Source organism: Lotus japonicus, chromosome 1 (assembly GCF_012489685.1).
Source record: "Lotus japonicus ecotype B-129 chromosome 1, LjGifu_v1.2".
Classification (NCBI taxonomy): Eukaryota; Viridiplantae; Streptophyta; class Magnoliopsida; order Fabales; family Fabaceae; genus Lotus; species Lotus japonicus.
The window spans coordinates 77,552,488-77,578,401 of NC_080041.1; the positions used below are offsets into that span (position 1 = coordinate 77,552,488).

General features: G+C 39.3%; 4 protein-coding genes across 5 annotated transcripts; 2 read left to right on the plus strand and 2 right to left on the minus strand.

The window, feature by feature from the left end:
- Positions 1 to 18: 18 nt before the first annotated feature.
- On the plus strand, positions 19 to 6,256 carry LOC130713981 (probable glucan 1,3-alpha-glucosidase). Its single transcript, XM_057563820.1, has 6 exons — positions 19 to 1,672; positions 3,285 to 3,558; positions 3,700 to 3,835; positions 4,195 to 4,405; positions 4,510 to 4,716; positions 5,498 to 6,256. The coding sequence occupies exons 1-6, from the start codon at positions 119 to 121 to the stop codon at positions 5,864 to 5,866; spliced, it is 2,751 nt and encodes a 916-aa protein (XP_057419803.1). The 5' UTR covers positions 19 to 118; the 3' UTR covers positions 5,867 to 6,256.
- A 498-nt stretch (positions 6,257 to 6,754) lies between these two features.
- Positions 6,755 to 9,012, minus strand: LOC130732069 (uncharacterized). Of its 2 annotated transcripts, none has more exons than XM_057584195.1 (3): positions 8,814 to 9,012; positions 7,328 to 8,047; positions 6,755 to 7,115 (listed from the first exon to the last, which is right to left on the minus strand). In XM_057584195.1, exons 2-3 carry the CDS (start codon positions 7,973 to 7,975, stop codon positions 6,903 to 6,905), a joined length of 861 nt encoding a protein of 286 aa, XP_057440178.1. In that variant the 5' UTR covers positions 7,976 to 8,047; positions 8,814 to 9,012; the 3' UTR covers positions 6,755 to 6,902. The 2 variants fall into 2 exon arrangements, with proteins under 2 accessions (XP_057440178.1, XP_057440177.1); XM_057584194.1 differs by lacking the exon at positions 8,814 to 9,012 and adding an exon at positions 8,633 to 8,807.
- Positions 9,013 to 12,913: 3,901 nt separating this feature from the next.
- LOC130747118 (uncharacterized) lies at positions 12,914 to 13,534 on the plus strand. Its single transcript, XM_057599962.1, has 2 exons — positions 12,914 to 12,956; positions 13,098 to 13,534. The coding sequence occupies exons 1-2, from the start codon at positions 12,914 to 12,916 to the stop codon at positions 13,532 to 13,534; spliced, it is 480 nt and encodes a 159-aa protein (XP_057455945.1).
- Positions 13,535 to 15,595: 2,061 nt separating this feature from the next.
- On the minus strand, positions 15,596 to 23,996 carry LOC130713990 (beta-galactosidase 10). The gene is made up of 19 exons (XM_057563845.1): positions 23,704 to 23,996; positions 23,194 to 23,289; positions 22,958 to 23,070; positions 22,752 to 22,818; positions 22,538 to 22,630; positions 22,183 to 22,326; positions 21,723 to 21,811; positions 20,959 to 21,064; positions 20,712 to 20,799; positions 20,463 to 20,581; positions 20,096 to 20,260; positions 19,486 to 19,682; positions 19,123 to 19,232; positions 18,402 to 18,511; positions 17,709 to 17,816; positions 17,478 to 17,588; positions 17,123 to 17,337; positions 16,229 to 16,565; positions 15,596 to 15,949 (listed from the first exon to the last, which is right to left on the minus strand). Exons 1-19 carry the CDS (start codon positions 23,854 to 23,856, stop codon positions 15,839 to 15,841), a joined length of 2,532 nt encoding a protein of 843 aa, XP_057419828.1. The 5' UTR covers positions 23,857 to 23,996; the 3' UTR covers positions 15,596 to 15,838.
- Between the last annotated feature and the right edge of the window lie 1,918 nt (positions 23,997 to 25,914).

Genomic DNA, 25,914 nt, shown 5'->3' on the forward strand with positions numbered 1-25,914 from the left:
AGTAAAAAAGAAAAGAAAAAAAGAGGCTATTACTGAGTGAGCTACGTGAGTTGCAGAGAGACTCTCCTCTCTCTTTCTTTCATTTCACTTGCGTTTGCATTGCTATGACACTGACAAGATGAGGAATCAAACGCTGCGTTTCACGCTCCTCCTCCTCCTCTGCTCCTCCGTCATCTCCTGGAAGAAAGAAGAGTTCAGAAACTGCGATCAGACCCCATTCTGCAAGCGAGCCCGATCCCGCACCCCCTCCTCCTCCGCCCTCATCGCCACCCATGTCACCATCTCCGACGGCGACCTCACCGCCAACCTCCTCCCCAAACACCCACCCTCCGACACCGACCCCAAACCCTTGATCCTCACCCTCTCCGTCCACAACCACGGCATCCTCCGCCTCACCATCGACGAAGACGCTTCCCTCAACCCGCCCAAGACCCGCTTCCGAGTCCCCGACGTCGTCGTCCCCGAGTTCCCCTCCACCAAGCTCTGGCTCCAGCGTCTCACCTCCGAGGATCTCCCCTCCGCCTCCTCCTCCGTCTACCTCTCCGACGGCCACTCCGCCGTCCTCCGCCACGACCCCTTCGAGCTCTTCATCCGTCACGACGCCACCGGCGACCGCGTCATTTCCCTAAACTACCACGGCCTCTTCGACTTCGAGCAATTGAGGACGGAGAAAACCGAAGGCGAGGAATGGGAAGAGCGATTCCGGAGCCACACCGATAAGAGACCACACGGCCCTCAATCGATCAGCTTCGATGTGTCATTCCACGGCGCCGATTTCGTCTCCGGCATCCCCGAACGCGCTGCAAGCCTCGCGCTGAAACCTACCAAAGGACCCAACGTTGATCACTCTGAGCCTTACCGTCTCTTCAACCTGGATGTGTTTGAGTATGTTCACGATGCACCGTTCGGGCTCTATGGCTCGATCCCGTTCATGGTTTCGCACGGCAAGGCTAGGGGATCTTCTGGGTTCTTCTGGCTCAATGCGGCCGAGATGCAGATTGATGTTCTTGCCCCGGGATGGGACGCTGAGTCTGGGATCTCGCTGCCTTCTTCTAAGGGAAGGATCGATACGTTGTGGATGAGCGAGGCGGGTGTGGTTGATGCGTTTTTCTTCATTGGTCCTGGCCCTAAGGATGTTCTGAGGCAGTACTCGGCGGTGACCGGAGCTCAGGCGATGCCGCCGATGTTCTCGGTGGCTTATCACCAATGCCGGTGGAACTACCGCGACGAGGAGGATGTGGCGCAGGTGGATTCGAAGTTTGATGAGGTGGACATTCCTTATGATGTGCTGTGGCTTGATATTGAGCATACCGATGGGAAGAGGTATTTTACTTGGGATAGTGTGCTTTTCCCTCACCCTGAGGAGATGCAGAGGAAGTTGAGTGATAAGGGTAGGAGAATGGTGACCATTGTGGATCCTCATATTAAGAGGGATGATTCATATTTTTTGCACAAGGAAGCCTCAGAAAAAGGGTATTATGTTAAGGATTCCAGTGGCAATGATTTTGATGGTTGGTGCTGGCCTGGTTCATCGTCCTACGCCGACACTTTGAACCCTGAGATTAGGAACTGGTGGGCTGATAAGTTTTCTTATCAGAGTTATGTTGGTTCCACTCCTTCACTTTACATATGGAATGACATGAATGAGCCTTCTGTCTTCAATGGTCCTGAGGTATGTCAGTTATTTCCAGGCTTCTTTTGTTTATTTAGTTGTGTGATTTTGATCATGATATGGAAATTGAAATCTACCTTTGCAATGTTTTCATGGCTGGGACTTTCATCATGATGCATTTGGGTTTAGGTCAAGGTCAAGGAAAGGAAATGATGTGCTTGTTAGGAATAGGAACTCACTATCACCATCTGATTCCATGATAATCATGGGTTATATGTATTACAGATCTTATGACTCCCTAAAAACATTTCTTATAGACTATTTATGCACATGTTGACTTTAATTATCAATGACTTCATACTTTGGGATTAGTAATCAAACAAATGCTATATCTAAAGCATTAAGCCCAATATAAAAGACAAAATACATGTGTGAACATTAGTAGAGGTCAATTTCATCCCACTTGTCGGTCACACCATCTTGGCTCATGCCATTTAGTGGTTCTGTGGTTGTGGCACTAGAATGGTAGCGTGGCTGTTATGCCATGTTGGACTTGAGGAGAAGGAGGAGGAAAGCAGGATGATGAACAATAACAAAAGGCTAATTAGCCTGAGTTAGAATATTCAACCAATCTAGGGAGATTCTGTGATTTGGCTGAGTCGTAGTGAAGCCAAACCATCATGTTATTTTTCATCTTTAAGTTTGGGGTTGTGTCTATTACTAAACTTGCATTCCATATACTCTCATGATTTTAAAAACCAGACGCCAGTCTGATCATTAAACCAGTGAAGCGGTTTGTTGCCCGATCAATATCATTTCCTGCCTCACTGCTTCGATCTAAATCATTTGATCCACAGCCATCAAGATTCTGTAATCATCTGATCTATAGCCATAAAGATTCCTTTGCTGATGGGAGTAGCTACTGCGGTAACCTGTGATGACTTGCAGTTACTGAGGAAGTTGCTGGGTAGAAGAAAGAAGCAAGCAGCTGAGAATGTCCCATGATTCCCTAGAACACTTTGATGTTCCTCTTCCACTTCCTCAAAATGATGACAAATAGATGCTGTCACCCTGAACCAAAAGCCTTTTCTTTTCTTTTCTTTGTTTAGGTAGGTGGTGTTTTATGCTCGATGAGAAGAAAAGTTTTGAAATATTTATCACAGGAAGGGGACGGGAGATTATTTACTTCTTCGCTTGATTCTCTGATTAAGACTATGTCATCTGCAAACTACTTACATTGTGGTATGGCCTTTTGGATGTGTTCAATAAGCACTTCTAGAAGCAGGAGAAGGAGTTAAAGGCTTAGAATTGACAGTTGGTACATGCCTATAGTTATAAGGAAACTTCTGCATCCCCTCATGGTGAAGCCAAACAATATTGATTTATAGATCTGAAAGAAAAGAAAGAACAAGTGGCTAAAGTTGTCAGAGATCCTGTGATTTTGAATTGCCAAAAATGTCTAGTGATCCAACTTGTGGGTGTTAATGTCTTATGTCTGTCCTTATGACTTCTCGTTTCTCATGTCGTCTATTTTGTATGATTTAAATTTTATGCCCCTTGAGAGCCAGAGCCTGGATCCATGGGTCCTTGTAATCCACGTTAAACTTTGCATTTGTAACAGTCCGCCAGGAGATAGGGAAACTGAAGTTATGGTTGCTTGTGTTGTATCTAGGTGACAATGCCTAGAGATGCTTTACATTATGGAGGTGTGGAACATCGGGAGTTGCACAATGCCTATGGATATTACTTCCACATGGCGACAGCTGAAGGGCTATTAAAGCGTGGTGAAGGAAAAGACAGACCATTTGTTTTATCAAGAGCATTATTTGCTGGAACTCAAAGGTATGGAGCAGTTTGGACTGGGGATAACACTGCTGATTGGGATCACCTACGAGTTTCTATCCCAATGATTTTGAGTCTTGGTCTTACTGGGATGTCATTCACTGGTTGGTAGCCTTCTTCTCATGATGTATTGGCTATTTTGTAATTCTTTTATTCACATATTCGTGCTCAGCATACTTATCTGTATGAGTTAGGATTTGCCCTCTTTATGTTCAGATGCTCATATTTTAATGTGCATTATGCAGGTGCTGATGTTGGTGGATTTTTCGGGAATCCTGAACCTGAGTTATTGGTTCGCTGGTATCAGTTAGGAGCTTACTATCCTTTCTTTAGGGCCCATGCCCATCATGATACAAAAAGACGAGAACCATGGTTGTTTGGGTAGGATCGCATTACTTATTTCTTTATCCCAATGTCAATACATGTTGGTGGTTTTGGTACTTCTTTCTTTTATACTTCCAATGATAAAACTGTGATTTCTCCACCATTCTTTTCCTTGGCTAACAACTGATTGCCTATGAAAAATTATTGAAAGGTGTTGTAAGAGGAGTTATACTAAATCAGGCTATATGCTCTTATCAGGGAATGAACCGGGCCTCAGAAATGAGTGGCAATATTTATTGAATTTATAAAAATCAAATTAACCCAGATGTGATTGCATGCCTTGACTCTCAAAAGCAACCTGAATTTATTGGAATCTGTTTTTTCGATATTGTGAATTATTTGTATTAATATTGCAGAGAACGAAAGACAGAATTGATCAGGGATGCTATACATATTCGTTATGCGCTTCTCCCCTATTTCTACACATTATTCAGGGAGGCTAACACTACTGGCGTTCCTGTGGCCCGTCCATTATGGATGGAATTCCCATCTGATGAAGCTACTTTTAGCAATGATGAAGCTTTCATGGTTGGGAACAGTATTTTAGTGCAAGGGATCTATACTGAGGTGCATTAGTCTCTTTCTGGATATAGATTTTTTATTTCAGTTAATAATTTCCTTCATTTTTGTGGTCCTTAGCAGAAGTTTTTATAATGCTTTGTTGCTTGCAGCGAGCTAAACACACATCTGTCTATCTGCCCGGAAAAGAATCCTGGTATGACCTAAAAACTGGAACTGTGTACAAGGGAGGGGTGACACACAAGCTGGAGGTTACAGAGGAGAGCATTCCTGCTTTCCAGAGAGCTGGCACCATTCTACCAAGGAAAGATCGATCTCGGCGGAGTTCCACTCAGATGACAAATGATCCCTATACTCTGGTATGTATTTGCGCTGATTTGCTGTAATTCTTTTTAATATGCTTGAGTGCCAGATGTTCTCGGAGAATATATTTCTTGCCAGTGTTATCAAATAGCGGCTATAGCGACGCTATGCCGCTATAGCGTTGCGGATTTTTGGCTAATCGTGACGCCGCTATTGCCCGCTATAGCGCTCTATTCCCACTATTTCCGCTATTCGCCGCCAAATAGTGGCCGAAATAGCGGATTTTTGGCTCACTGCGATGGTCCGCGATCGCGATTTGATAACACTGTTTCTTGCCTTTTCCCTTAGTTTTCAGACTCTTAGGTCTTTGGCCACTGCATTTCTATTAATCCCGTTGCTGTCATACAAATTTTACAATAGAGTTCATGCTAGTTTGTTCTTCATGCTTCTTGGCATCAAGCCATATCCGCATGCTCACTTAGAAATTGAGGAAAATCTCCAGAAAATATGCAGCTGAACTTTTACGTTTACTTACGAGGATGCAAACTTGAGGACTTTATGCATAGCAAAAGTAATCTACATGCCTGAATGTTGTGTGAACCCTAGTATCCAACAAAGAAATATCCGGATCTCATCTTTCCACTTTCATGGATTATGCCTGATGACTTTATCATAAATATGCGGTTATTGATTGAGTAACCTGATTAGTTATTGTTGCATTCCAACCATAACAATGGCAGCATGTAGAGTGAGTTGGGAATTAGTGACAGTTATGGAAAGGAAAGAGTGCTACTCGTTTGATTGATGATGAAATCATTATGGTTGTCTGTTTGACAGGTTATAGCTCTGAATAGTTCTCAAGCAGCTGAAGGTGAAATCTACATTGATGATGGCAAAAGCTTTGATTTTCTACAAGGGGGCTACATCCACAGACGTTTTATTTTCTCAAATGGGAAACTTTCATCTGTAGACCTGGCACCTTCTTCTGGTGGCAATGTTCGGTATTCATCAGATGTTGTCATTGAGAGGATTATCCTTCTGGGTCATGCTCCTGGCTCCAAAAATGCACTCATTGAACCATCAAACCAGAAGGTTAATATCGAACTTGGTCCCCTTTGGGTTCATAGGGCACAATCCCCAGCTGTCACGACCATACGTAAACCTAATGTCCCTGTTGCAGAAGATTGGACCATAAAATTTTTGTAACTTAAAGTGCAAAATGAGATTTTTGTTTGTAGTTGAGTTGATTTGAAGTTGACCCGCAAATGTTGGCGCAAGAAGGAAAGAGAAGCACTAGTCTTGAAGAATGGATTTGCACCAATACAAGTTGAGAGGCTTGTTTAATGACACTTAGGATTTGAGATCATGAAAGATTTGATTTGATAAGATAAATTTTTATCATCTGGAATGGTGCCCCACTTGTTTTGTGGTCCGTTTCTGTTGTGTTGGTTCTTAGAAAAGTAGATGTGATGATGAATGCAATAACACTTTGTAGGTTTAGGTAGGTTGGAAAATCAAATTATTCAGTCATACAAGGATTGTTATCTGATTTTTCTTTTCATAAATAAAAATTGAGTAACTTATTGTATGCATAAAGGTACCAAGCTTATGATAATCGAGGAATTTGGATAACTTGCATTATTGATCTCAAATTTGTACACAATGTAGTCGTAGTTAAAGGTCGATCAGGAGTTCACTTTAGGCGAGTTATTGAGGGTAATATAATATCTGTCAGTGAGAAGAATGCTCTTGTATGAATTTTCACCATTCTTTTATCGATAATTATAAGATATAAATCTCACTTATTTGGTCAAGATTATCTAAATTATGCTAGAGACGAGAAAAAAACACCTCTAAACTGAGGCCAACTTCTAGGTAAGTAGAATGCCAGGAGATTTCCATGAGGAGGATTGCTGGTCAACTAAAATCTTTCATTCTCCTATAGGATCCCTCGACCTATAAGGATGTGATAGTTAATCTTAGAACTTATGGTCAATCATACTAACCCAACTTGGCTAGTAGGTGCTACTATTAGTAGAAGAATCTTAAGAAATCTCCAAATATGCATATATGCTATATATAAATTTACCCAAAACAAATACTATATAGTTCCATTAACATGCAATGGAGAGCCATAATTTAAGTCAAGGTCGATTTACATCATACACAACCATTATGAATTTTCTTACAAAAATGCTGAAACTGTATAAAACTGCAAGTAAAACAAAACTAGCTAAAGCTCTCAATCTATCTTCTTCTCTGATACTTGTGGTTTGTTGCTGGATACAAATCGCTTGTCCTCTGCTGTCTTAGCATAGATCTCTCCCCTCTCTTGGAAATACCTCTCAAAAGCTCTTGGAAGGAACCTTGGTATCAAGAACCCAAATAGATTGATGGAGAAATAAGCCAGATTGACCACTGCCAAACCCTTCCCAAACCAATGCCATGCCATGTCCTGCAATACATGTAAAACACTTGCAATATTCATTCATTTCCCATAAACATACATATCTAAGGCCTAGTAGACTAATCCTGTTAGTTAATTAAAGCAACTATCAAGCTCAACCGGACTGCTCACATAAACTTCTGCTCAAAATTGATTTCGGCATCAGAATTGATTATATCAAAACATAATGAATGGTTTTTACATGAAAATGAATGAATTACCTGAACCCGTGCATTAGCAGGCAAAGTCTTGTTAATCCACACATTAGTAATCCAATCCATATCCACAAAGATCCTCCTAATGGTGTAGATCATGGGCACCAACGCCCTCACTGGCGGCGAAAACAGAGACAGCCCACTGATAATATTCTCAGTCAAAATCTGAAACGAGAGCAAGAACAAATGTGGCGTCGCGGAACGCACAGCATGCTCATCCCCTCTAGCAAACCCTCCAAGCACGTAAGCCAGTGGCAAGAACAGCCCCACGGTGGTTCCAACCACCACATACATCCGAAACAACCTGCTTCCTTTAAAAACCTCCGGCGAGGCAGAAACAGAACCGGCCGGCGGCGATGGAAAAGCGAAACGCGAGAGTGCTAAGATGTATGCAGAGGCAAGTGCTGGAAAGATAAGATCAAAGAGTGGAACAAGGCCACTTGCTGAGAAAACTAAGATGAATGCCACGAGCTGAAGCTCTATGACGCGCAGTGAACCCATCATGCCACCGAGAGGGGTTGGTTGATGTTCCTTCTGCTGTTTAGGATTTGTGGCTGAAGGTGCAGCAGTAGCAGCAGCAGTGCCGGTAGCAGCAGCAGCATCTCTTTGTTGTGGCACTGATGAACGATCAACAGCTAGAGTCACACCAGACATTGTTGATATTTTCAGAGGTTACAATTTTTAAAGACAATCTTGCTTCTTGGAAACTTCACTTGGACACCAAATCTGGGAACAAAAAGGTTGTTGCATAAACATATGCTGATATAAGTGTATGACATGACATAGATATGTCACATGCAATCATTTAAGATAAATAGCATGTTTGGAAATCCGTTGTACAATTGACACAATCAATTCTATCAATTATTAAAAAGCTTAGAGTGTGTTAGTTTCCTTCCCGTAATCAATTTCTGGTAGAGAATTGATGTTTGGAAGACATTTTGTAGGTACAAACTAGAGAGAGTCAGCATCATAAACAGTCAATTATGAGATTTTACAACTGAATTTTATTACTGACATTCATGTGACTTTTAATGTAATCAATTTTACCAAAATTAATTGTGACATTTGCTGATCCAAACACGCACAATATAAAGCCATAATCAATTCTGAGAAAATAATAAGCTTCTAGGTGTCAAATGCTGAGAAAAAATAAGCTGATGATGATACAAACATGCTATCTAATCCATGCACTTGTGAAACAACTATTATAAGAAGTAATAAGCATTAATTCAATTTCAATCAAGGTACATGTAAATATCAAAAGGGTTTCTGATTTTGTAATTCACAGAACAGTCTGAGTGTTCTTACATTAGCAAAACTGGATGCAATTTCAAGCTAATTAATTTGTCATCTCTTGTTTGATGCGGCAATACATGACTAAGAGAACCAAAAGTGGTGATGAAAATTGAAAGATTAGTGTTAGAGTCTAAGAAAAGAGACAGAATAAGAGAGACAAGAAACAAATAAGAGAGATGGAAATTAGTCTTACATGTGAAAGAAATGGTAAAAAGAGAAGAGGTAGAAAAGAGTGGAATGAGCGTTGCCGTAGGCTATGAAAGAGAAGAGGAGCGGTGTTGATGAATGAGATCGATCCTAGTTTGCTGAAGAGAAGAATGTGGTATATATAGCAACGTTGTAACGTGTAATGTAGCATGCATGACACTTGTTTCTCTTCCACGTCTACAGTGGCCTATGCTCTGCACGTGTTACGTTCTACTTCTGCCTGATCCATTTAGTTATCTTTAATGAGAAAACATTTGTTTTCACTTTTGATTTTGATCCTCTTAATTTAACATCTACAACCCGATCCCATGTTCAGCGACATCTTATCCTCTTATGACAAGAAAATTGGCCTAGTCATGTTCCTCTGTCAATGACTGTCATTGATATTTTCTCCCATGGAAGTGATATCTTTATAATTGGCTTAATTCGGATGGTAAAATAGACCGATTAACTAAATAAATTCGAACCAATCATATTAGTTTCATTTTGATTATCGGATTTAACGGGTCGATCCAAATTGATAAGTACTCTAATTTACATCAATTTGACTGTTAAGAATAAAAAAAGTTAGTGTCCTCAAATTTACCTCCCGACCACACTCAAATTCATTTCTTAGGCATGTTATTAATGGTGGTTTTTAGTTTTAAGTTTTAAAATTTAAAAATAAAAAATAGTTTTTAATTTTATAAATTCAGTTTCAATTTTTTTTTGCTGTTTTCAGTTTTTAAAAAGTTATTATAGATTCTGTAAAGTGAGAACATTCACCATATTTGCTAACTTTGTAAATTTACAATAATGAATTGTAGAACCTCACGATAGTGGAGGGACCAGTAGTAGTGGTGATAGAAGTTGGTGTTATCAAGTTGCGATAACAGTGGATGTTACTTTGTGATGATGGTGGCTGCGACAATGGTGGTGGATAGTGGTTGTGGAAGCGACGAAGGTGAGTGTTACCTTATGAAGGTGGTGTTGGCGACAACAATGATGGTGGTGAAGGTGGTGACTGTAGTGGAGAGTGGTGATGGCAGTGGAGGTGGTGGTGCAGATGGTTGTGGTGGCGTTGAAATGGAGGTAGATTTGGGTGTTACCTGGTGGGGACGGAAATGGTAGTGGTGGCACCGATGGTGTGGTGGCAAAGGGTGGAGGTGGAAGTAGAAGAGATGATGCTGGAAGAGGTGGCGACAATGATGGTGAGGAAGGTGGTGGGGGCAGAGGTGGAAGTAATTGTATTGGAGGTTGGTGGTGGCGTGGCGAGAGGTAGTGCTGGTAGCGATGGAGCTGAAAATGGTGGTGTTGGACGGTGGTGGTTGTTGAAGTGGCAGTTGTGGTGGTGGATGTGACGATAGTGGTGGAGGGTGGTGGTGGAGTTGAAGGTGGTTTCGATGGAGGCAGCTTGGTTTTCTCACTCAGAGTATGAGAGGGTTGTGGCTTCGGCTTGGTCCTCTCAAGAGAACCTCCCTGTTAATTTGCGCACGGTCCAGGAGCGTTCATTGGTATTTAACTGGGAGGTCTTTGGTGATATTTTGAGACGGAAACGCACCTTGGAGGCACGGATTAGAGGAATCCAACTGAGGCTTGATAGGGTGGACTCAACTTCTCTTTCTCTGTTGCATGACCAGCTCCAGGTTGAACTCCATCATACTCTTGCTCAGGAAGATCTCCTATGGTTTCAGAAATCTAGGGAGAAGGAGGATTTAATTGGGGGCGGAACACTAGGTATTTTCATACTAAAACCCTTATTCGACGACGACGTCATAGAATTCTATCACTCACTTTACCATCAGGTGAGGCGTGTACTGATGAGGCCACGTTACAGTTGGAGGCTCTTCGTTATTTTAAAGGCTTATTTTGTTCCCCTGTGATGTTTCGGCCCCTAGAGAAGGGGAAGTATGGCTGCCCTAGGCTGTCCCAACGCTATGTTCATAGGCTTGGAGATGATGTGTCTAACCAAGAGATGTGGGATGCAGTGTCTACCATGGGGTCTTTCAAGGCTCTTGGGCCGGATGGGTTCCAAGCCATTTTCTTTAAGTCTTGCTGGCACATTGTAGGAGAGAGTGTATGTGCGGTTGTCAGAGACACTTTTGCCTCTGGTACTTTTGATAGTGCCCTTTTAGAGGCGCTTGTTGCTCTCATCCCGAAGGTTGATGTGTCGTCGTCTTTTCGTGAGTTGAGGCCTATTAGTTTGTGCAACGTGATGTATAAGGTTATTACCAAGGTTTTGGTTCTTCGCCTTAGACATTGCTTGCAGGAGATTGTTGGGCCCCTTCAGAGTAGCTTCATTCACGGCCGAGGAACCTCTGATAATGTCATTGTTCTTCAGGAGGTAGCCCACTTCATGACAAATAGGAAAAAGAGGAACAGGAATGTCATTTTTAAGCTACACTTGGAGAAAGCTTATGATCAGGTGAGATGGCCTTTCCATCAGAAAACCTTGGTAGAGTTTGGCTTCCCTCCCTCTGTTGTTGCTTTGATTATGCATTGTATCACTTCTTCTGCTATAACCATTCTTTGGAATGGGAATCGCCTTCCGACGTTTAGTGCGACTAGGGGTCTTCGTCAAGGGGATCCTCTATCTCCTTATCTGTTTGTGCTTTGCATGGAGAGACTTGCCCATATGATCCATCATGAGGTGGTGCAAGGGCGTTGGAAGCCTGTCCAAATCAGTCAAGGAGGTCTAGGTATCGCTCACCTTTTCTTTGCTGATAATGTGTTGTTGTTTGCTAAGGTAGAAGTAGCTCAGATTCGGAATATCTATCGGGTATTGGAGGAGTTTTGTGGTGTGTCTGGACTTAAAATTAATCTCTCTAAGTCTAAAGCGTTGGCGTCGTGGTGTGTGGATGGTGCCTTAAAGGAGAGGATCACAGCTATTACCTCCATTCCTTCTACAAACTCCATTGGCAAGTACCTTGGCTTTCCTATTCATGTTGGCCGGGTTAGGAAGGAGGACTTTGGCTTTATTATTGATAGAGTGACTGCCCGGTTGGAAACTTGGAAGGCGAATTTGCTGAATAAGCCGGCTCGCATCACCCAAGCTAAATCGGTTTTATCCGCTATCCCAGTTTATGTCATGCAATTAAACTGGCTCCCTCAGGCTGTGTGTGACCTGTTGGATACGGTGGTAAGGAGATTCATTTGGGGTAATGGCCATTCTAGGGGCATTCCCTTAGTAGATTGGGACAAGGTGACCCGCCCGAAGAAGCACAGAGGTTTGGGATTGCGGAGTGCGCGAATGAATAATGTGGCTATGTTGGGTAAACAACTTTGGACTCTGGTTCAGCAGGAGGATAAGTTTTGGGTGAATGTGGTGCGTGACCAACATGTTGTAGGACCAGCGGTGCTTTCTTGTGATTACAATGATGGTTCTTATTTTTGGCGGTCCGTCCTTAAGGCTCGTAGGTTGCTGCGGGACGGCTTTGATGTCCAGTTTGGGGATGGGACTTCTTCCTTTTGGTACTCTTACTGGTCTCTGCTGGGTTACTTGTGCTAGAAGGTCCCAGTAGTTGACATTCATGATGTGGCGCTGACTCTCAAAGATGTCTTCTCCAATGGCTCCTTCGATCCTTTATTACTATATACAGCTTTGCCGCATGAGATTACACAGTTCTTCTCCACTTTCCAGCATGTTTTCTTTGATGCCGGGACTCGGGATTGCCTAGTGTGGAAGCATAATCAGAATGGAATTTACTCAGCTAAGGATGGGTTCCAGTGGTTGACTCAACAAGATGATGAAGTTGCAGGTCACAGGCTGGTTGGGGAGCTGTGGACCAAGGTCTGGAAGGTGCAAGCGCCAGAGAATATTCGTGTGTTCCTTTGGCAGGTGCTACATGCTGCCTTGCCCACTCGATGGTTGTTGTTACAGCGATCGTTAGTGGTGTATGCCTTGTGCCCTCGTTGTGGTAGCGGGGATGAAACAAGTTTGCATTGTGTTAGGGACTGTGTGGCCGCAAGGAGCGTTTGAAGGGGCACCGGTTTTATTTTACCTCAAGCGTTCTTCGACATGCAGAGTTTTGGGGAGGTCCTTCGCATTTTTGATGGCTTCGGGTTGCACATCGTGTTGGCTACTACGTAGGTTATTTGGAAGGAGAGATGCCGCTTCATTTTCGCTGGTCAGCCACTCGTGGTCCACAAGGTTGTTCGGGAAGCTCGTGAGCTGTGGTTGCTCCTCGCGGATGTGTACCATCGGGAGGTTTCGCGACCATCAGTGAGGTGGGTGCGTTGGCAGCCTCCTAGGGAGGGGTCGGTTGCTTTGAATGCTCTTTGGGAAACCCAGGAGCTGCTAGGTTTCGTGGCGTCGTGCGTACCGTTGACGGGAGCTGGCGTCTGGGATATGCAGGACATCTTGGTATAGCAGATAACTTGTGTGCAGAATTGTTTGCTATCCTCCATGGCTTAACACTTTGTTGGGACCATGGATTTAGGGAAATTGATTTATTTTCTGACTCCTTGTTAGCATTGGGACTGATCACAAAGGTTCTTCCTCCTTTTCATAGGTATGGATCGGTAATTGGTCGGGTTAAAGCTTTGCTTCAGCGACCGTGGCAAGTGCGATGTCAACATATTCTTCGGGAAGGGAATGCTGTGGCGGATTACCTAGCTAAGCACGGAGCTTCGTCTGAGTCTGCGCTGCTAGTGTGGGATACTCCTGTCCAGGGTGCTGTGTCGTTGTTGAGGGCAGACCGAATGGGCACTTTGTTCATGAGAGTCTAGTTTTTCTTTTGTTTGTTTTGTAAGTGTTTACTATCCAAAAAAAAATGCTCCACTTTTAATCTAGAAAAGTAAATGCTCATAAGACTGACTTTGAAAAAAATAAAACGCTTATAAGCACGTGTCTACTCCTGTTTCGCCCCTTAACTAATACTCCCTCCGTTCCACAAAGTTTGTTGTTTTGGACCATCTTTCAATATCCCAAAATGTTTGTTGTTTTAGAAAACCAATGCATTTTTTGCCAATTTTTTCCACATATACCCTCTTTTAATAAATATTCTCTAACTTATCACCTCTCATATCAACTAACTACAACTCTTCTCTATTAACTACATTCTTCTCTATCAAAGTATAATTTAATTGGTGCACTTAGTACTAGTAAAATTAAATAAGGGTATTATAGTAACATTATACTATCAATAATTGTCATCTTAGTCTTTGTGCCACAACCTTAAACAACAAACTTTGTGGAACGGAGGAAGTACACTTCTTCAAATAAATCGGTGTTTGCTATGGTACCTTAACCCAAATCAAGGTATGGTACCCAAAATAAGGAAATTCAATATTAAAGAAGCATGTACAAGTTATAATTTTGATGTTATTTTATCGTAGTGATGCAACATTTCATTCTTAGAGAAATGAGATTTGTAAGTTGTGTTTTTTTAGGCTTTGTTCATCCGTCAATCATGGTCATTTTGCGCACATCTCAACCATCATCGTTCATCTCTACAACTAAACCATTTTTCATTAAAAAACAAATTTTATGGGATGCAATTAATTGAATAGTAAAATGAAATGCGAAAATGTAAAATTTACCTAAAAAATTATAATAATCATCTATTAAATTACTTAATGCGAGTACCATACCAAAAATATTTTATGGGTACCAAAGAATTTACAATAAATCTTTATACAATATCAGAAACGAAAACCCTCTTTTGCTACACGTTTTCTCTCATGAAAATCTTAAAATTTTACATGCTTAAAGATGCATAAATTTTTTTCCTCACTCTAACTTGCTTTCTTTTCAAATATGTAATGACAAAGAAATTAAAGATACTAACAATGAAAAATGTTAAATCCCTCTAATTTCATTTACAATCTCAACTCCTCTTTTATAAGGGAGTTGGATGACAAAGGTTCGTGAACTACCCAATGTGGGACTACAACCTTTTATAAGAAAGTGGGGTTTCGGATTTCTAAGACTAAGGAGAAACCCAACACTTTGAAGGAGCATGATTGGAGGCCAAGGAAAGATGTTGGGCACTAGTACTACAATTTGGGATGTTCTATGGTGGTTCATAGAGGGTGATGGATGCCGCTGCATTTCTTGGGAGAAGATGCTGGAGCTGTTTTCAGTAGCTTTTGATGAAATCTTACGCCTCATGTTGGTGCCACTGCAACCTTAATTAACATCTACAATCCGGTCCCATGTTCAGGGACTTCTAATGACAAGAAAAAGGGCCTAGTCAAGTTCCTCTGTCAATGACTGTCATATATATTTTCTCCCATCCCATGGAAGTGAAACTTCAATCAGTGTTTTATGTAGGGGTTAAATGGCTATCCTAATATCTGAAGGCCTCGGGTGAATTCAACTGCTCTCATGCTCTGTAAAATTTATTTATTTTTTATGTAACAACTAACAACTTGTGGATACACCGGCGGCGTGGAATTACCGGTGACAACTTGTGCCCGGTTTGTGGCGTAGAGCTTGAAACAGCTTTCCATGCCCTGTTCTCATGTGGTGCTGCCCGTGCAATCTGGTTCGCATCCCAGCTTTCGGTTCGTGTTCCTACTGATCTTGGATCCCTTCAAGAATGGCTAGCTGGTTGAGTTGGCTTGGATGATTCATGGGCATCTGGTTTGTTTGCAGCAACTGTTTGGCCATTTGGATGCGGCGCAACCGGTGGCATTTCAGTGGATACTTGCTCACCGTTCAACAGACTCTGCAACTGCGCGTGTTGTGTGGTTGCCTTAATAATAAATTTATTAAATTTTCTACAATATTATTTGATTGATAATTTCTTAAAAAAATTAGTAAGAAAAATCTATATTAGAGATAAATATTAAAATCAATAGACACTAAAAAGTGAAATTGAGTAGAAATGCTTTGATTATGGCTCACACCCTCATGAAAACTTTTATAGCAGATTTCCCTGCCACAAAATTTTACAGCAGAAACTAGCTGACAACTATAACTATATGCAAAAATGTCATCTACTACATTACTTGATACAACCAAGCTAGTAAAATAAATGGTGTAATGCAACGTTCCAATCAACTCTCCCAAGATCAATAGTATTATTATCAGCTACAAACCGCTTCCACCGCAAGTGTCCTTGATAAACCAGGACATAAACTGGTCTTGAAATTCTCTTCAGTTAATTTTATCACACAGTCATTTTTGTTTAGGCACGCCTGCAAAAACAATGAAAAGTATAAAGATCTTTCTTTGGCCTAACACAGGTATTCTCCACATGATACAATCTTGTTCGAGCCGGGAACATCAACCCCTGATGAAACTAGCGCTCCCAGCAGGGGAAAAAATACAAAGATTCGTCTGTGTACTAATTAAATTCTTATTATAATCCTTTAAAATAAAAGACCAAATAATGGAACACTGCATTAACTCTATTCCTATAAAGTAAAAAGACAGATAGTTCAAAGTGAAGAGCATAAGCTTGAATTTTTGCATACCTTCTCAACAACTATGCTAGAATTTGGATCATGGCAATCTCCCTTCAGGTAAGATCCACATGTTCCAGAAGGTGTTCCAAAGCTAGCAAATTTTATAGCAGATATAAGAGTGTTACTGGGGCATGTTAAACGGGCAAAAGGAACGTTTTTGTTGTTCTCCATTTTGTCTTCACCCTCAGCAAGGAGTCCAACAGAGGGGTAATCCTCAGCAACAAGAGAACACAACCCTGACACTTTTCGTCTCAAAAAACTAATCTTTCTTGGATCTCCACCTTTCTCCTCGAAAATTACAAGAACATTTCCAGATGGCTTGAACCAAGATCGTGGAACATGATACCTGATCCAATGCAAATAAAGAATGTTTTATCAAAACAAGAAGAATGATACATAACTCTGAGAACTACCAAGTAAACTTTAAGTAATTATGCTGAATAATAAATGCTTTCTAATCTACACCACTTGTGCAATTGGCATATGATGTAAAAAGAACTGAGCTATAGAAGAAACTCAATCTATCATGATTGTAGAAGTGCACTACGGATCCTAATTCCTATAGAAACTGAGGACAGGCTCTTGAAGAACTAAACAAGACATACAGAAAGTCAGAAACTCACTAAACCTTCAAATATACCTTCCTTACTTCTATTTATCAACAATTTTTAGATAAAATAAAAGAACCTGTCAAGGATCTCTCCTTAACCATAAACTACTTCAATTTGTACTAAAAATTTTATGCTAACACTTCTCTTGGCCTATTTTTACTAGTTATGAAGTTTGGCACAAAATCTTTTAACCACTTGTTGTCTAAGCTAAAAAAATTCTGAATAAAAGAAGGAAAAGAGAGCGCATTCAAATTCCTCAATTTCACTTAAATCATCATGTCTATATTTTTACCATTGCTGTGTAGGTTGTCCACAACCAGTGTCACATTTGTCAGGGTTGAATTTGCCTCTGTAGTCGCATTTTTCAACACAATCTTCATTCTTGAATTCACTTATCCTCGGCCAATATCTTCCAATTTCTTCTCCATTTAACCAGGCTAGACCTTTTCCCATATGCAACATATCCAGTCCAACTGGTTCATCTCCAGGTGGAGCATCCACAACAGCCTGCAAGACCAAGTGTTTTAAAACAATACTTAAGCAAAAGAAAATAAAAAAATAAAAAAATAAAAAAATAAAAAAATAAAAAAATAAAAAATGATGTATTGGTAATTTCAGTGACTCCAAAAACAAAAAAAAGGCATTACCTTATACCACGTCAATGGCTTCCCTACGGGTGGTTCAGAAGTAGATGTCCATTTCACACTATTTAACCCATCTTGCTGGTATATCTTTAGATGTTCTCCTTGTACCCCAATCTGAGAAAGCAGGACATAGAAGAGATCAAAGGACAAACGCTAATAAAAATGTTCATGGTTAATATATAATACTGCCACCAAAAGTGTCATTGAGAGATTGAGAAGGAAAAGGAAAAGTACCTTGTAAGTCCAGGCATAAGAAGACAAGTCTAGTGTCTCATTGTTGAGTCCCTTAATCTTCACACTTGTTAGTCCAGCCCCTACGAAGTCATAAAATGGTCCTGCGGTCTAAACATAATAAAAAAGTAGTAATGAGACTTCAAATTCATTTAAAGAGCATTTTAAAAATAGACACCTAACATTAATTCATTCTCAAATCTCTCGTTTAAGTTAACAACTATTTATCTCATAGCAGTGTGGTTATCTGTATCTATCTACCAAAAAACTTTGAGACGATATATAATAAGTTTTTTAGTCTCAGACAAATTCCTTGAATTTCTATGGTCATTTTAAAAACTCCGTGCACAAAGGAAAAAGGAACATATATTTGTATTGGAGCTCAGAAAGAAACACGACTCTGAAAATCAGAGAAACCCGTTGTCCCAATGTGTCTTTGATAAAACTCAACATTTAATAAACTGTTAAGTGCATAATCTAGTCAATCTACATCAAAAGAAACTGTTTGCTCAAAATGTAATTGTGACCTTCATATGTTGAATATTTTCAGCACCTTTTTCCTTAATTTCACTTTTGGTCTAAATTCTGAAAAAAAATTCAGCACTGAGAGTTTTCAAATGGATCCTTCTAAAATTTAGCAACTCTAATATTTGTCATGAGATATTACAAATATCTCAGATATTACAAATATCTCACCTGTAGGCCAACAGTCAAGCTCAATAAAGTGATTTCATTCTTCCCTGGCCGGAGAGAGATGGGATTCTTATAAGTGAAGGCTGAGTGTGAACCGTTCCCAGTTGCAGTTCCTAAATGATAAAATTTGAAATTACTGAATATAATGGGAGAAAAAGAAATCATTTGTAAGAGCTGTTGCTCTAACTTTTTTACTGTACCCAGTTCAACAGTTTCAAGAGTCCATCCACATGATTTAGATTTCAACATTTAACGAAAAAATAATGCATATAACAAAATTGATTCTAAAGTATGACAGGGAAGCTGAATGCATGTAACTGAAGGGCATATCCCAAGCAAGTCGCAGTATTCAGACTTTGAAGTGGTTGATTGGATTGAAGGTAAAGAGTGCTTGCACACTGTTACTTTTTTATAGATTGCTGAAGTGTTGATGCATCCAAGAGATAGAAGCAATATGTTAAAGACAAGTAAAAATCCTTTTTTTTTTTCTTCCTTCCTATTTCCTTTTCTTTAATAATGAATTTTCTCCAATTAATATATAAATGTGAAAGAAAGGCTTGAACTACTTGCTCAGATTCAAAAAATTTAGATGAAATTATGGTTTCACATGATAAATTCGTCATATCACTTTTGTCAGTATAGTGCCTGTTTTAAATTTGTTCAATAGACGTTAACCAAAGACAAAAATTTGTTCAATAGATAATACTATCTATCAGAGGATAACCTTGATATATCTGATTCACAAAAGCATGGAGAGCATGACCCTTGGATTCTATTAGAAGAATTGGTTTGCTTCCGTTCTTTAAAAACTCCTCCTTTTCACCAACAATTATACTGCCATCAACAGAAAAATGAGCTTTAATCGACAGCATATCTACTTTAAAAATACACTTCAATTTATTGCACTACATTATATATAAATGAGCTTATAATATAAACTATGCATAACTGTATCAACATCTACATTTTTATAGACATTATTTATCATCGTAAGTAAAATTTATACGATACCTGTGCATTGTGCAATGCAAAAGCAGATGTTTCATACAAACTTCATTTAAGATCATGAATAATGTTTGAGACAAACCTTGTTGTATGCCACAGGTAGTCAGTGGTATCTTTGGTAGTATTTATGTGGTCAACAAAGCCATTTTTAACAAAGTCTGCCTTCCCCCAGATTCCCGGCTTCTCCTCCAATACATCCCATTGCAAAGTTTTCACACCTTTATTTGATTGCTGCAAATTCTCTGGAATCATCGCAATTGTATTCGTCTGGGAAGTAACCTGATGAAACTTTCACGACTAAGTGCAGAGGCAGGGAAAAAATACATAAACAGATTAATAAAATCATATTTTTTACATTTACCTTATTTTTTTATTATTAAATTTTACTATTACAGTGAACCAAAAATTGGAAATTAAGATAACTTCTATTGCAGAAAAAGGTGCCATCATGATATATGACAGTGATTTTGGATATGGTTTCAGTTTAATTGTGTTTCTGCTCTCTTACATCGAAAAACCAAAATTTTAATCATGATAGTCCTTGATATAATCAACAACACCAAAATTTTAAGTAATGTAGCAAAACTGAACTAACTCCTTGATGTTGGTTTTTGTGAATCCTAAGACATGATAAGTTGCATTGTCTAGGGAAGATGTCGGTGGAATGTGGAAAAAAGAACAACAATAACCACCTTTGCTGTATTGAACACTACATTCTTGCAATCAGGAAGGATGCTAACTGACCACGCTGGGAGGTGATATGATGCATTGCGAAACTCCACTGTCTTATCATTTTTATCATCAATATTAGCAATAAATGCAGCACAGCCTCCAGATGAGTCAGTATACACATCAGCCTGCAGTACAGTGGTTACCACATGATGACTTAATTCCACATAGTTAGATTATTAAGTACATTCAAAATCGAAGACATCAATAGTGTCACCAAAATATATGACTGGAAAAAAGCAACAATTCAAAATCATATAAAATGTTTGGAAAAAGCAAACAAGCAATTAGAATTACTATGCTGTCATTGAATGTGAGTAAGGAAAATACCTCCACAGAAGGACTGAGGGTGATATTGACTGATTTACCATTAAGCAATACACGCTCACATAACTTGATAGCTCTGTGAAGTTCCTTCAGATGCCCCCACTTTGGAAGTCTAGGTAACCCTACGATCATATGATATCTTTAGTAATCAATAAACTTTATCATCAATTATAAGGAATTTTTGAAAATAAAGGAAAGAAATGAGGTCATAAATTACACTGGAAAATAAGAACTTCAGTTCAGATGACTTACCATACTCATCTATTGGGGCATCATAGTCATAACTTGTAGTGATGAATGGGCCACCTGCTGTACGCCCAAAATTTGTTCCTCCATGATACTAAACCACAAGGATGGCACAAAGAAGTCAACATATCAGAAAATAAACTAAAATATGGCATATCATTTAGAGAAATATCTTCATTACTGGCACATCCTAATATAATAAAATGTATAGTACCTATAGTCATAATTTAAAAAAAAAAAACATAATCTATACCATGTAGTAATTATGTACACTTCCACCTTTCTGGAAGAAACGAGCAACAGAAAATGCAACATCTTCTGCCGGCCTGTGAGGATCTCTGCCCCCAAAAGTTTTAAACCTTAAAATAGTAGAAAATACCAGAAGAAGAACATTAGTGTGAGATCATTCCCTATTGCAAGATCAAGAGAAAATATTGAACTTCTGCACACTTCTAACTGTGATAACCAGGGGGAAAAAGAAGAAGAAGAAAGAAAAACATCCTCATAGTTTAGGTTCTATATGAACTGAAAAAGATAAATTTCCAAAACTTGTACATGTTCATTATTTGCCTAGGTTTGAGTCTACCAGAAGCATTAGTGTATCTTCTAGCCTTTTGGGAAGGTGATAATTTAAATCCCCCAACAAATTTTTCAATTGTAACACTCAAAAATAAATAATTTTTAAAACCAGAACCTATATAGAAACACTAGCTCAAAACTGTGGTTAGTTCAGTTTAAAAATACTTTTAATGTTGAATTAATTAACATAATGTGAAAGAATGTGATAATTTACATGAAAAAAAAACTGGGCATGCTTATAGGCAATTGAATAAATGAGTGATCCCTTCAACTATATTTCACCCAATAAAAATCCTTATATCTAGCTAGAGAAGAAGAAACGGTGAATGAAAGAAGGAAACTTGAAAATGTTGAACAAGAAAAAACCAAATTTAAAACTAGTTTTTGTCTCAAATTAAGATCAGATAATAACTAGTAGAGAGAGTGAATTCAACATACCATCCAGGCCAGTTCTCAGTCCACATTTTGGGCCTATTTGGAGAGGTAGGTGTAAATTGATCACAGTAGAATGAGTTACAGGTATCAATCTGCAAAAGAATCATGAATAGTCAGGTTAATATCTAAATGTGACACAGCTGGATAGATATTTATACAGGAAAATAAACCTTTATTGTAGAAAACAATATAAAATTAAGAACAAGAGCCATATGTAATAATTCAATGACACATTATAGTATGACATTTCTCACTTATGATTGGATATATTTAACATGTTCTTGTAACAAGTACTATGAATTTAAATTTAATTTGAGTTTACAAAGTAAAACAACAACAACAACAACAACAAAAGCCTTATCCCACTAAGTGAGGTCGGCTTTATGGATCACGCTACGCCATTGAGCTCGATCAACCATATTAAAGATATCGACTAGTAACTTTTAAAAAATTATAATCTTACCACAGGATCTGGAGCATCCCATTGTTGACACATTATCCAAGGGACACCTATATTTTGAGACACAGCCATTTTTGCAGCCCATAAGGCATATTTCTTACCATCGTCTCCATAAAATTTTTCATAGTATCCATATTCGTTTTCTATCTGCAATATTGTGAAGATGCTCGATGAAGTCATAATATGTTTCAAGGACAAAGTAATCAAGCATATTGAAGGAAAGCTATGAAAAAATAGCTGCACATATGAGAATCCAAGTGACAAACCTCTGTAACATTTAGTGCCCACTCTAGATACATGCAATGAAATTGAAACTGAGAACAAATTGAAATGTTTGAGGTTCTACACTTCTACTTGCCTGGGATAAGATTATGGGACCCCCTTGTGAGGCGAAAAGCTTCTCTTGTTTCATAAGGTTCACTATGTATGTTGTAAATTTCTGCATATGATACTGAACACCAGGGAAGACTCAACAAAGTTAGAGCAGTCTCAGTTATTTTACTTTAAATAAATGAAAGAAGATGGCATTTCAACTTTAACAGGAGTTACAATTCAAAGTCCTACTCACATACCATAAAAGGCTTATTGTAAGTCCGAAAGACAGTGCCTGGAACATAATGCAGCCACACTGGTACACCACTGTAACATACAATTATGGTTAAGAACTATGAAAGCAAAGCGGTTAACATAAACTAATACCTCCATCACACACCACTGTAAATTCCAGCTATAATATAAACTCCAAAAGAAAATCATAGTAGAGATAATAATAACACACCCATAATTCCATTCTGCAGCAACAAATGGGCCAATTCGAAGAATCAAGTACATCTTAGCCTCCTGAACAATCTTGGCAAACTTGACCAGATCAAACCTTCCTCCAAAGTAATACTACAAGTTCACAGTGGGAGGAAAAAAGTTTCAAAATTACATCTCACACCATAAGCTCTACTGTTATAGGACTCTTACATAAAACTAACAAGCACTACATCTAAGCTACTTCATCTTACTCACATTGCCAGGAGAAAGTTCATGGCCATTCCAGAAAACATAGGTTTCGATCACATCCGCGCCTCCTTCCTTGGCTGTTTGAACAAGACCAGGCCACATCTGTTACAAAGCACATCACACAAACACTACTTATTATCACCACCCCAAAAATAGAAGGAAAACAAAAACACTAGTGGTTGGTTACCATAATAGTAATAATCAAAATCAAAATTCAACTACAAAGTACATAAACTCAAAAGCTTCATCTTCAGGTTCCCTCCAATTTTGCATCAAGCAAACAATGGGAGATGATATCCAATAAACCAAGATATAAACAAATCAAGTAATAAGTTCAATAACCTTTCTTTATAGCAAATTAAAAAAAAAAACAATGATCAATACAGAAATGAGGAATTTGGTTTTGATTGAAAACTTGAAAATAATAATTAAAGATAGGATTTTTATGAGGAATCAAAACAAAGGTGCAGACTTTACAGGTTAGAAACTGAAATGAAGTTGAAAATGGAGTCTCACCGCAGGAACACTTCGTGGGTAATGAATGGAAGCAGAGATAAGAAGCTTGCGTTGGCCATCAATGATGAGGGAGCGACCATCATAGGAGACATTGCTAGCCAAGGCAAAGGTGAAGAATGTGAAGAAGAAGAAGAAGAAGAAACAGAGCTTCATTTTGCTGTGAGTGAATCTGATGTGGGAAACAACCAATGGAGGGGTTTTAATGGCGGTGGAAAGAAAGGTAGTACCAGTTTAGCTAGTGTTAGTGAGAAACAGACAGAGTGTGTTTTACTGTAATTGATTACTAGTTAGAGTTTCAAAGTATCATAGTCATGGTTTTTTCTTCTTTTTTTGATGTTTTTAGTCATAGTTAGGTAAGTGGTTTTGTTGCTATTAAGGTTAGCAAAGCACAGACAACTTGCCAGCTAGTTTACAACTATGTTTTTGTTTTCTTTTTCATGACAAAAAACAAATTACATTTTCCTTACTTGAGAGTGTTTGCTATTTATGTTTATATTTTTGGATAAAACTATTACTAACTATTAATATAATCCTCACACTTATTCATGTTATCCTCATTGAACAAATGTATACAGCTTTACAGGGTTGTTTAGTGAAATATATCAATAAGTTAGACTCATACTTCGAGATTGTTTTATAATGGGCATAATTGGACCGTGTCTTTGATGGCGTCTGATTTCTTCGAAATCAAAGTTCAGAAATCAGAATCAACAAGGGTTCTTTATAAAACGAAGGGATTGTCCTTATTGGTGATAAAGAAGTCCATGAATCAACAAAACTGACATTGTATTTTTAAGGGTTAAACATGTATTTGGTCCTCCATTTATAGCGAGTTTTGGATTTGGTTCCTCCGACAAACAAAGTTGCATTCTAGTACATAGGTTTTAGGGCTGTCCATTAGGGCCCGGCCCGATCCAAATCCGACCAATCCGAGTGTTTTTTTGGTCAATGGGTCGGTCCGGTCCGGGTCTCGGGTTAATAGGGGGAAAAAACGGTTCAGGATGGGTTAGTTCGGTCGGTGTCGGATTGGGCCATCGACCAACCGAACCGACCGAACCAGATCTGTATAAAAAAAGAAAATAACACGAGCCCAGCCCAACACGTGAAACAGAAGGCCTAAAATGCGTGGGATGATAAAAAAACGCGTGTCTGGCCAAAAACGCGTGGGTCCACACCGTTGAGTTGTGTTTCTTCTCACAGGTTCCACACCGTTAGATCTAGCTTTATCAACGGCTCACGTTGCTCCTAGGGTGGATTGCCAACATGTCACACTAATGAGAGAGAGACTCCTTCGATTTGCAATCAAAATTCAAAACGTGTCTCTCGTCCTCTCTCCCATCCGGAACGCTCTCTCCTCTGGAACCCTAACACCATTCTCACAATTCTCTTCTCCTTTCCATCGCTGCACTCCACCATCCATCTCCTCCTTTTCCATTGTCACACTCCACCAGTCTTGTGCCTACAACATTACTCAGAAATTAGGGGTTATTAGCGCACTGGGTTAGGAGGTGGGTGAGTATCGAAAGTGAATGTGCAATGTGCATGTCAGCGCCAAAGGCAGTGAGCAAACATCAACTGTAGAATTATAAGAACCAACAACAAATCCACACACATTTCTGGGTTTCTTTCATTTTATTCCAGATCTGAATTTTAATTTTTGTTGAGATTGTTCTAGATCTGATTGTATTTAGATGTTATTATATATTTGAATCATAGATTTGTAATGAAAAATTATTTATGTTAAGATCCATCTTGGTTTCTGCTTTCTTTCCTCATCATCCTCTTGTTTTTTTTTTTTAATTTCCTTCTGCTGAACAAACCGACAGATCCGAACCGATAAATCTGTGATCCGTCGAACCCGAACCCGATCTACCCGAAGGGTGCGTTCGGACGGCGGCGGTTCCGGTGATTTTGCGGTTTTCACCCGACCAAAACCGAAGGTCCGGCCCGAATCCGACCGAACCCGACCTATGGACACCCCTAATAGGTTTATAGAATTGTTTGATTTTAAATTTAGTTATCGTTTGAAATTGAGTTCAGACGAAATGCTCACATGTCTGATGAGCGCTTATGTACCGTTGTGTATGTCATTTGATTACGGTTATGTGGCTGACACATGGATAATTATCAAATGTAGGGGCTAAATTGCAATTTTGCTAATTCGAGGGACCAAATTCAAAATTCGCTACAAATAACATATTTAACCATTTT

What these genes read in the sequence shown, in the direction of transcription:
- LOC130713981 (XM_057563820.1), top strand. Translation starts at nt 119, where the DNA reads ATGAGGAATCAAACGCTGCGTTTCACGCTCCTCCTCCTCCTCTGCTCC. An exon ending in CTGTCTTCAATGGTCCTGAG is followed by an intron (nt 1,673 to 3,284) that starts GTATGTCAGTTA and finishes TGTTGTATCTAG; the next exon opens with GTGACAATGCCTAGAGATGC. An exon ending in CAAATGATCCCTATACTCTG is followed by an intron (nt 4,717 to 5,497) that starts GTATGTATTTGC and finishes TCTGTTTGACAG; the next exon opens with GTTATAGCTCTGAATAGTTC.
- LOC130732069 (XM_057584195.1), bottom strand. Translation starts at nt 7,975, where the DNA reads ATGTCTGGTGTGACTCTAGCTGTTGATCGTTCATCAGTGCCACAACAA. An exon ending in CTGCTAATGCACGGGTTCAG is followed by an intron (nt 7,116 to 7,327) that starts GTAATTCATTCA and finishes CATGTATTGCAG; the next exon opens with GACATGGCATGGCATTGGTT.
- LOC130747118 (XM_057599962.1), top strand. Translation starts at nt 12,914, where the DNA reads ATGCCGCTTCATTTTCGCTGGTCAGCCACTCGTGGTCCACAAG. An exon ending in AGCCACTCGTGGTCCACAAG is followed by an intron (nt 12,957 to 13,097) that starts GTTGTTCGGGAA and finishes TGGGAAACCCAG; the next exon opens with GAGCTGCTAGGTTTCGTGGC.
- LOC130713990 (XM_057563845.1), bottom strand. Translation starts at nt 23,856, where the DNA reads ATGAAGCTCTGTTTCTTCTTCTTCTTCTTCTTCACATTCTTCACCTTT. An exon ending in GTCCCATAATCTTATCCCAG is followed by an intron (nt 22,327 to 22,537) that starts GCAAGTAGAAGT and finishes ACAATATTGCAG; the next exon opens with ATAGAAAACGAATATGGATA. An exon ending in CTTATGCCTGGACTTACAAG is followed by an intron (nt 17,589 to 17,708) that starts GTACTTTTCCTT and finishes CTGCTTTCTCAG; the next exon opens with ATTGGGGTACAAGGAGAACA.